At 47.4% G+C, this 10,000-nt stretch overlaps 1 protein-coding gene across 1 annotated transcript in view; it reads right to left on the bottom strand.

Moving 5' to 3' along the window:
- Nucleotides 1–10,000, bottom strand: part of tnikb (TRAF2 and NCK interacting kinase b) — a 35,879-nt gene that overhangs the window by 15,651 nt on the left and 10,228 nt on the right. The window contains exons 8-15 of the mRNA XM_061093480.1: nucleotides 9,723–9,777; nucleotides 9,322–9,400; nucleotides 9,028–9,203; nucleotides 8,885–8,951; nucleotides 8,135–8,333; nucleotides 6,327–6,443; nucleotides 2,841–3,035; nucleotides 1,543–1,824 (exon numbers count right to left, since the gene is read on the bottom strand). Of these exons, the coding sequence (XP_060949463.1) occupies nucleotides 1,543–1,824; nucleotides 2,841–3,035; nucleotides 6,327–6,443; nucleotides 8,135–8,333; nucleotides 8,885–8,951; nucleotides 9,028–9,203; nucleotides 9,322–9,400; nucleotides 9,723–9,777 (1,170 nt within the window). The remainder of the gene's footprint in view (nucleotides 1–1,542; nucleotides 1,825–2,840; nucleotides 3,036–6,326; nucleotides 6,444–8,134; nucleotides 8,334–8,884; nucleotides 8,952–9,027; nucleotides 9,204–9,321; nucleotides 9,401–9,722; nucleotides 9,778–10,000) is intronic.

The following is a 10,000-nucleotide window of genomic DNA, read 5'->3' as shown; positions in this document are numbered from 1 at the left end:
ATTTGATGCCGAGTTGGATGAATTTAAATTGTGTTAGAAAGATTAAATTAATAAGATGTATAACATATATAACATCTGTATCAGGGACTTGTTTCCACCTGCAGTGACTCTGAAGACCGAGGGAACAAATCAGGAAATACAAACCTACGATTCACTAAAGGTTCAATTGGTCAACAGGCAAAATATAAACTCGTAATAATGAAGTTAAAGTTAATGATGCATAATGCAGCGATGGTCTTTCTAGACTTTGTTGTGATTTCCTTATAAATAATGAGGAATTTAATTATAATTCATTCATTTAAAACAAATCAAAAGTGTGTTTCAGAATAAGAAACTAATAAAAAGGTAGAAAGGAAAAAAGCCAAATTTAAATCACGGTGCTGCAGAGATGAAACAGGACTTTGGTCGCCGTGGTTACAGGCGACGAGCGGAGGGTCCATCGTCGTTACTTTAAAAAAGCAGCAGATTTGAACAGTTTTGGGTTGTGATAGAAATATATCTTCACTGGGGGTAGACCTGTCAGTGTGTGTGTGTGTGTGTGTGTGTGTGTGTGTGTGTGTGTGTGTCCATAGGAGACAGACTGATATAGCTCCAGCTGCCCTACATCCACCACCAGGAGGCGGACCTGGAGAGCTGCCCTCAATGTGTGTGGACCTGCAGGAGGCAGGAGCGTTCACGTGTGTGTCTGTGTGTGACTGTGTGTGTGAGTGTGTGTGTGTGTGTCTGTGTGAGTGAGTGCGTGTGTGTGTGTGTGTGTCTTTGATTTGAGGAGGTAAGAGAATCTTCAGGGTTCAGATATGGAGCATTGACCTGCATTCACACTGTGGTGCTACATTCACACAGAAGGATGCGAGTTTGAAACCCGTCACACGAGTCAAAGTTAAAGAGAATTTGTTTGTTAAGTTTGTTTGGTTCAATAAAATCAAAGATTAGAGAGAAATAAAGAAGATTCAACCGCCTGGAATTAAAAGATAAAGTGAATTTTGAGGCTAAAAGAGAAAAAGTGATGTTAGTTTGAGTTACTGCTGTTAGAACATGTTACACACATGTTACACACATGATTCCATCCCCACGCAACATGCAAGGAAACAGCAGATCAAATACAAATCACTGCCACCAAAGAGGGAAGAGGATGTGAATACACTTATTATATTATATGATATTATTGGTAATAAAAGCAGAAGGTTGAGAGATGATCCCACAGAGCTGCAGGTCGACCTCTAACACCGCAGGGAGTCACCTGTAGCATGGAGAGTGAAGGTTAAAGTAAAGTTTATGTTCAAGACATGAAATAAAGAAGACGAAGAAGAAGACGAAGGATAAAAGTTGAGAAAAGAGAAATTAAGAACAGAGGAGATGAAACTGGAACCAGCAGCAGGAGTCAGAACATGAACCTGAAGTCCTGCAGAGAGAAGGTGAGTTCCTGGTTAGTGGATCAAATAGATCAGCTGAGGAGGAGGAGGAGGAGGAGGAGGAGGAGGAGGAGGAGGAGGAGGAGGAGGAGGAGGAGGAGGAGGAGTCTCTGCTCATCCCCTGACTGACCCTGCGGTCCGGGCTCCGCCCCCTGGAGTCCGGGCTCTGCCGGAGCATCACCGGCTGAGAGGCGCCGGCGCTGCGGTCGGGCACGCAGGTGACACGGATGCGTGGCACGTGCGGGTGGTCCCTGGAGGGGCTGAGGTGGGCGGGGTAGGAGGGGGGGCGGCGGCGGCGGCGGGGTTTGTAACCGGGCAGTAAGAGGAGGTTGTCGAGGTTGGAGGTCTCCCTGAAGGAGTGGTACTTCTTGGGAGGGACGCGAGGCGAGTTGCTCTGAGCTCGACGCATCACCTGGAGAGCAAGGTCAGGGTTACACAACGTGCACGACGCACAACTGGACAACACAACACCAGACGTTTCACTCAGGGGACACACAACCGCTGGCAGCCAAACAGGAAGTCCACGGATCAGCTGCTTCACCAAATCATTCCAGTCAGTTTGGGACTTTCAAATAAACACAAACATCACACTCGTCTGTAAACTCTTCATCTGACAAAAGCAACAAAAAACAAGAATTGAACAGCAAATCAGATGTTGAATCCTCAGGTCGCATCTGAAAAAAAATAAATCATTTGAGGTGTAAACTGTGATTCAGGTTCAGCAGATCCAGTTCAGATGAAACCTGGAGGTGAGAAACCAAACATCTGCTCCTGAGAACCTTGACTCTGTCTTATGGAGGAAAACAGACCAGAGACCTGTGTTCACTTGTGAGTGTGTTGTTAACTCGTTGTGTGTTGTTAACTCGTTGTGTGTTGTTAACTCTTTGTGTGTTGCTAACTCGTTGTGTGTTGTTAACTCTTTGTGTGTTGCTAACTCGTTGTGTGTTGTTAACTCTTTGTGTGTTGTTAACTCTTTGTGTGTTGCTAACTCGTTGTGTGTTGTTAACTCTTTGTGTGTTGTTAACTCTTTGTGTGTTCTTAACTCTTTGTGTGTTGTTAACTCTTTGTGTGTTGTTAACTCGTTGTGTGTTGTTAACTCTTTGTGTGTTGTTAACTCTTTGTGTGTTGTTAACTCTTTGTGTGTTGTTAACTTGTTGTGTGTTGTTAACTCTTTGTGTGTTGTTAACTCGTTGTGTGTTGTTAACTCTTTGTGTGTTGTTAACTCGTTGTGTGTTGTTAACTCTTTGTGTGTTTTCCTGTTCCCACATGCAGACCTGCCTTCGCTGAGCTTCACCTGAACCTGTGTGTGTCCTTGTGAGGATTAAAACAGGAACTCAACGTTTTCAAACTCAAACTCCAGAGTAGTGTGGACGTAGATGTGTTTTCAGATGGAGGTGTGTGTGTTTCTGCTGTGTGTGTGTGTCTCACCTCTTGGGCCCAGGCCGGCTTGTCGCTGACCCCTGGTGCCTGGTCCTTGTAGTGGTACAGCTGCTTCTTGTCCTGCGGCGGGCGGGGGGGCTCCTGCTGCTGCTGCAGCGACACCAGGTACGCTCGCTCCTGCTGCAGCTGCCTCTGCAGCCGCTCGGCCTGCCGCTGCTCCTCGATCTGCTTCCGCTTGTACTCCTGCTCATCACACACAGGGAGGCGGGACTAAAGCACCAGAGGCAAACGTTTATCACCCCCCCATGTCCCAAGGCGTCGAGTAGAACGCTGAGAGGGAACTTTATGTTTATGAAGTTTCCAGAGAAATCAAACACTCGCTGTGGAAACCTGATCAAACTAAACTAACAAATGTGATGTAGCTGGACTTTGGCTCAGGGATTAAAACAGTAAATAAAGATGGACGAAGTGACAGCTCTCAAAAGTGTTTGGATCGCCCCCTGGTGGCTGTTTGCAGTATAGGTCATAAACTCAGGCCACTTAATGTCATGATTGACAGCTGAGACTGACTCAGGATTGGTTGAGAGGGGTTATGGGCGGGACCTTGAAACCTCGGCTCCATCCCGCAATCGAATTCTTTCTAGAACTTTTCAACCTGTTATTAAACAGAAAAGGTCCAGTAATATTATTAATAGGGCTGGGCAACGATTAAAAGTTTTAATCGCGATTAATCGCATGATTTCCCTGATTAATCATGATTAATCGCATTTGTATACGCAAAATCCAATAATGAATTAAAAAGTAGTGTATAGCGCAATTTTATTTTCAATATTCTGCCATATGAACGAAAGTGACATAACATTTGTTGTGCAAACACTTTTAACATCAGCATTTAATACAGTAGCAGTTAAATAAAATATTCAGTGTAAATCTCAACTTAACAATGTTATCAAAGCAAATACAAAGTTAAAGCTCAATGCCACTGCCAGGGCATTAATGTTATCCTCTTCGATATCAACTGTGTGTTTTGCATTCAGGTGATATTTTAGACTGGAAGTTCTCCGGTGATAAGAAAATTCACCTTGGCTACAAATAACTTTGGTTCTGTCGACTCCGCCGTCTGGAAGAACTTTAAAATGAAAATGGCCATGTAAAAGCTCCGTAGCCTTATCCATGGTTGTTTATCCGCCAATTATTTTCTTTTTTCCGGTTCCGCAGCAGTCAGCAACAGACTTTCACAAAATAAAAGCCTGACTTTCACAATAAAACAATAAATAATCAAACCTGAGTTAATGCGAGATAAAATAATTGTCTGAGTTAAATAAGTGACGAGTTAACTCGTAATTAACTAGTTAACTTGCCCAGCCCTAATTATTAATAATAATTTTTGTAACTATTTCAAATATTGCATTTGATTTCGTGTTTAATTTCCTAATCTATAACATTGTATTCTCATATTTCTGCTCTGATGTCATGTGAAGTTCAAACTGCTTCTACAGACAGGTTGAGTTCATGTCCAGTGGCTGTAAGTGTTTCTCTGAGTCGACTCTGAATCCAGATCAGCCTTCGTGTTCTATCTGGAATAAATCTTTCCAGGAGTTCTCCCACAGCGTGACCGGGTTCCACTGGTTCCACTGGTTCCACTGGTTCCACTGGTTCCCTGTGTGTCTGTGTGAGTGGTTACCAGCAGTAAGGCCTGCTCCTGCAGGAGCTGCTGCTGCAGGATCTCCAGCTGCCTCTGCTCCTCCTCCAGCTGTCTACGGATATACTCCTAACCAGTCAGCACCCGGGGCCAGAGAGAGACGCAGCCAATCACAGACCAGGAGGCGGCGAGAAGCAAACCGGAGGCGGGGCAACCAGTGACGTCAGCAGAGCAGGAAATAGGAGGCGATTGAAAAGAGGAGGACAGGCAAAAGTAGGTTTATTGAAGAGGTGTGAAAGTCGGGGTTTAGGCAGAAATAGACGAGGGCAGATAAAGAGAGAGAGAGAGAGAGAGAGCAGGGGCTGAGATCAGTGGAAGAGGAAGACATGCTCGTTAGTGGAGGGAGGTCGTTAAACAGCTGCATGAACCCAGGTGTGCAAGAGGAAGAAAGGTCGATTTGAAATGATGGAGGAAACTCTCTCGTCTGCTCTGTGATGTGATATTCATTATGTGATGTTAATGCAGCGGAGACTCTACACGTCTGTTTCAACATGCGTATTAAACACATCCATGTTCCTGGTTTTAAAGCCAATTGTAGAGACCATAGACATATAAGGCTAGATGTCTCGGCCAATGGAGTCGAACGTCACCACATGGCGGCCATCTTGCTGCAGGCGGCTCGCTCACCCATAACATTGTGTTGTAACCATAACTTGCTCATTCAACCGATTTTTAAACTGTTTGGTTTGTTATAAACGTCAGAGATGTAGTTATGACACTGCATACATTATTAAATTGTTTAGAAAAATAACATAATTATTCATAAGTATGCAGTGTCATAGCTACATCTCTGACGTTTATAACAAACCAAACAGTTTAAAAATCGGTTGAAAATTGAGCAATTTATGGTTATTTAAAAAGTACGCACCACTACAACACAATGTTATGGGTGAGGGAGCCGCCCTCAGCAAGATGGCCGCCATGTGGTGACGTTCGACTCTGTTGGCCGGCAACGCGGCCAAGTCATCTAGTGTTTATATCTATGGTAGAGACTGCCACGTGTTCCCAGGGCTGATGGGACATGTAGTCCCTCCAGTCTGGATCTCAACTGTCTACGTGAAGGAGGAGCAGCTCCCAGCTCCTCCGGAGGTCTGAGCCATAGATATATATAAAGACTAGATGTCTCGTTCGACGGAGCCGGACGTCACCACATGGCGGCCATCTTGCTACGGGGCAGCTCGCTCACCCATAACATTGTGGGGTAGTGGTACATTTACTTTTTAAATAACCATAACTTGCTCAATTTTCAACGGATTTTTTTTTAACGGTTTGGTTTGTTATAAACGTCAGAGATGTAGATATGACACTGCATACTTATGAATAATTTTGTTATTTTCTAAAAAAATTTAATAATTGATGCAGTGTCATATCTACATCTCTGACGTTTATAACAAACCAGACCGTTTCCAAATTGGTTGAAAATTGAGTAAGTTAATGGTTATTTACCAACACAATGTTATGGGTGAGCGAGCTGCCCTCAGCAAGATGGCCGCCATGTGGTGACGTCCGGCTCCGTTGGCCGGCAACGCAGACGAGACATCTAGTGTTTATATATGTCTATGGTCTGAGCTCCTCACCTCGTCTAAAAGGAGGCGGAGCCCAGACACCTGTTTTTCGTACTTCCCCAGGAAGAGCTGGAGATCGTGGCTAGAGAGAGAGAGAGGGGCGAGTGGGACCCCTCCAGGAGGCGGACCCTCCTGGTGGAGCACGACGGGTGGAGGTGGATCCTAGAGGTTGTGATGTTTTAACTCATTTCCTCAGTTCTACACTGTTGACGTGGATCTAGGATCTGAAACCATCAGGATGAAGACGTGTGTGGCTCCTCCCCTCACCTGCTCTCGCTCGGCGTGCCTCCTCTCCTCCTCCCGACGGACCGCCTCCATCTCCTCGTACCTCCTCCGCTGCTCGCGCTCCTGCTGCTTCCTCAGATCACGCTCACGCCGCTGTTGCTGTGGATGGAGAAGACGCTTCAGCTCTGTGTGTGTGTGTGTGTGTGTGTGTGTGTGTGTGTGTGTGTGTGTTCACGTCAGGTGTGTGTTCACGTCAGGTGTGTGTGTGTGTGTGTGTGTGTGTGTGTGTGTGTGTGTGTGTGTGTGTGTGTGTGTGTGTGTGTGTGTGTTCACGTCAGGTGTGTGTTCACGTCAGGTGTGTGTGTGTGTGTGTGTGTGTGTGTGTGTGTGTGTGTGTGTGTGTGTGTATTCACGTCAGGTGTGTGTGTGTTCACGTCAGGTGTGTGGTCACATCAGGTGTGTGTGTGTGTGTGTGTTCACGTCAGGTGTGTGTGTGTTCACGTCAGGTGTGTGTGTGTGTGTTCACGTCAGGTGTGTGTGTGTTTTCCCGTCAGGTGTGTGTTCACGTCAGGTTTGTGTGTGTTCACGTCAGGTGTGTGTTCACGTCAGGTGTGTGTGTGTTCACGTCAGGTGTGTGTGTGTTCACGTCAGGTTTGTGTTCACATCGTGTGTGTTCACGTCAGGTGTGTGTTCACGTCAGGTGTGTGTGTGTTCACGTCAGGTTTGTGTTCACATCAGGTGTGTGTTCACGTCAGGTGTGTGTTCACATCAGGTGTGTGTTCACGTCAGGTGTGTGTGTGTTCACGTCAGGTGTGTGTGTTCACGTCAGGTGTGTGTGTGTTCACGTCAGGTGTGTGTGTGTTCACGTCAGGTGTGTGTGTGTGTGTGTGTGTTCACGTCAGGTGTGTGTGTGTTCACGTCAGGTGTGTGTTCACGTCAGGTGTGTGTTCACTGTGTGTGTGTGTGTGTGTGTGTTCACGTCAGGTGTGTGTGTGTTCACGTCAGGTGTGTGTTCACGTCAGGTGTGTGTGTTCACGTCAGGTGTGTGTTCACGTCAGGTGTGTGTTCACGTCAGGTGTGTGTTCCCGTCAGGTGTGTGTTTACGTCAGGTGTGTGTTCACGTCAGGTGTGTGTTCACGACAGGTGTGTGTTCACGTCAGGTGTGTGTGTGTTCACGTCAGGTGTGTGTGTGTTCACGTCAGGTGTGTGTGTGTGTGTGTGTGTTCACGTCAGGTGTGTGTGTGTTCACGTCAGGTGTGTGTTCACGTCAGGTGTGTGTTCACTGTGTGTGTGTGTGTGTGTGTGTTCACGTCAGGTGTGTGTGTGTTCACGTCAGGTGTGTGTTCACGTCAGGTGTGTGTGTTCACGTCAGGTGTGTGTTCACGTCAGGTGTGTGTTCACGTCAGGTGTGTGTTCCCGTCAGGTGTGTGTGTGTTAACGTCAGGTGTGTGTGTGTTCACGTCAGGTGTGTGTGTGTGTGTGTGTGTTCACGTCAGGTGTGTGTGTGTTCACGTCAGGTGTGTGTGTGTTCACGTCAGGTGTGTGTGTGTGTGTGTGTGTTCACGTCAGGTGTGTGTGTGTTCACGTCAGGTGTGTGTTCACGTCAGGTGTGTGTTCACTGTGTGTGTGTGTGTGTGTGTGTTCACGTCAGGTGTGTGTGTGTTCACGTCAGGTGTGTGTTCACGTCAGGTGTGTGTGTGTTCCCGTCAGGTGTGTGTGTGTTCACGTCAGGTGTGTGTTCACGTCAGGTGTGTGTTCACTGTGTGTGTGTGTGTGTTCCCGTCAGGTGTGTGATTGTTCACGTCACAGATGTATGAAGACGTTTATCACAGACGATAAACCCGACGCACCTCCTCCAGCCGCCGCCTCTGCTCCTTCTGCTCCTCGATGCGCTTCTGCCTCTCGGCCAGTAGTTGGCGCTTGTGCTCCTCGTTCTGCTGCTGCTCCAGCTGCTGGCGCCGGATCAGCTCCGAGCGCTCCTTATTGGCCAGCTGGAGACGCAGGAAGTCCCGCCTCAGAGTGGACTCCCCAGGGATGTTGATGATGGAGCTGGAGAGGAGCCAATGAGAGGAGGGGAAGAGGTAAGTGTCATAGTATGAGTAGAACTGTAGTAGCAGCAGTACTCTCAGTAGTAGTAGACGTAGATATATATAAAGACTAGATGTCTCGTTCGACGGAGCCGGACATCCGCACATGGCGGCCATCTTGCTACAGGCAGCTCGCTCACCCATAACATTGTGTTGTAGTGGTGCGTACTTTTTAAATAACCATAACTTGCTCAATTTTCAACCGATTTTTAAACGGTCTGGTTTGTTATAAATGTCAGAGATTTAGTTATGACACTGCATAATTTATTACATTTTTTAGAAAATAACATAATTATTCATAAGTGTGCAGTGTCATATCTACATCTCTGACGTTTATAACAAACCAAACCGTTTAAAAGCAAGTTATGGTTATTTACCACGACCAACACAATGTTATGGGTGAGCGAGCTGCCCCGTAGCAAGATGGCCGCCATGTGCAGACGCTTGACTCCGTTGTCCGGCAACGCAGACGAGACATCTAGTCTTTATATATATCTATGGTAGTAGATGTACCTGGGCTCTCCGGCGTCCCGCTCCTCGTCCTCCTCCTCGCTGCCGCTGTACTCGTACTCCGTCTCATCTGCAGGAAACACACACGTTAGCGTTAGCTCGTGTCGGAGCGCGGCGGTCCGCTAGCGTCCGGCGAGCCTGCTCACCCCTCTCGCCCCTCCTCTTCTTGGTGCGGTCGATGTGGTCCTTCAGCTGGATGCGGACCTGCCGCTCGTTGGGAAGCTCGCGGATGAACGGGTGCTTCAGGAGCTGCTCGGTGCTCGGCCGCTGACTGTGGCTCTTCACCAGGCAGCTCTCGATGAACGACTGGAACTTCTTCGACCTGGAAGCACATGAGTTTAGACCCGGGACTGTAGTGACATCACAGGGTAGTCAGTGCTGTGTGTGTGTCTGTGTGTGTGTGTGTGTGTGTCTGTGTGTGTGTGTGTGTGTTTTCTCACCACTTCTTGGACTTGAGTCTAGGCGCAGGGTTTCTGGGGATGAGGAAGAGCGCTCTCATTGGATGCATGTCACACAGAGCTGAGGAGGAAGAGAGACGGAAAGAAGAGGAGATGAAGGAGAGGAAACGTATCCAAAAAAAGGGCAAAAAGGGAGGAAAGGTGTTGAAAGAGAGGAGAAGAGAGGAATGAAGGAAACAGGAAAGTAAAGGAAGGGAAAGGAAAGAGAGGAGAGAGAGGAGGAAAGAAATGAGTCCACAGGAAACAGGAAAGGAAAAGAAAGAGGAAAGAAACATGAGGAATGAAAGGAGAGGAAATTGGAAATGAATGTGTGTGTGTGTGTGTGTGTCTGTGTGTGTGTGTGTGTGTGCGTCAGTGATCATGGTCGGACGTGTGTCACTCACGTGGCGCTCCCTCCGCCATTTCCACGGCTGTGATGCCGAGCGACCACAGATCACTCTGCAGAGAAACAGAAAACATCTGATCCACTGATCCAGGTTCATAACTCTATCATCTGCTGCTCATGTCTGCATATCATCAGGAAACTGCTTTTTAAAGTTGATGTTAATATTGTGGAATGTGGCGAGTGCGTCCTGACACACCGAGCCCCAGAGGGTCGGCGTTAATGGCGTCTGAACGGCGCCGTGCTCGACTCCTCCCCTCGCCACAGGGACTCGTCCTG

Source organism: Limanda limanda, chromosome 20, assembly GCF_963576545.1.
Source record: "Limanda limanda chromosome 20, fLimLim1.1, whole genome shotgun sequence".
Lineage (NCBI taxonomy): Eukaryota > Metazoa > Chordata > Actinopteri > Pleuronectiformes > Pleuronectidae > Limanda > Limanda limanda.
This window is presented reverse-complemented; position numbering and strand designations above follow the sequence as displayed.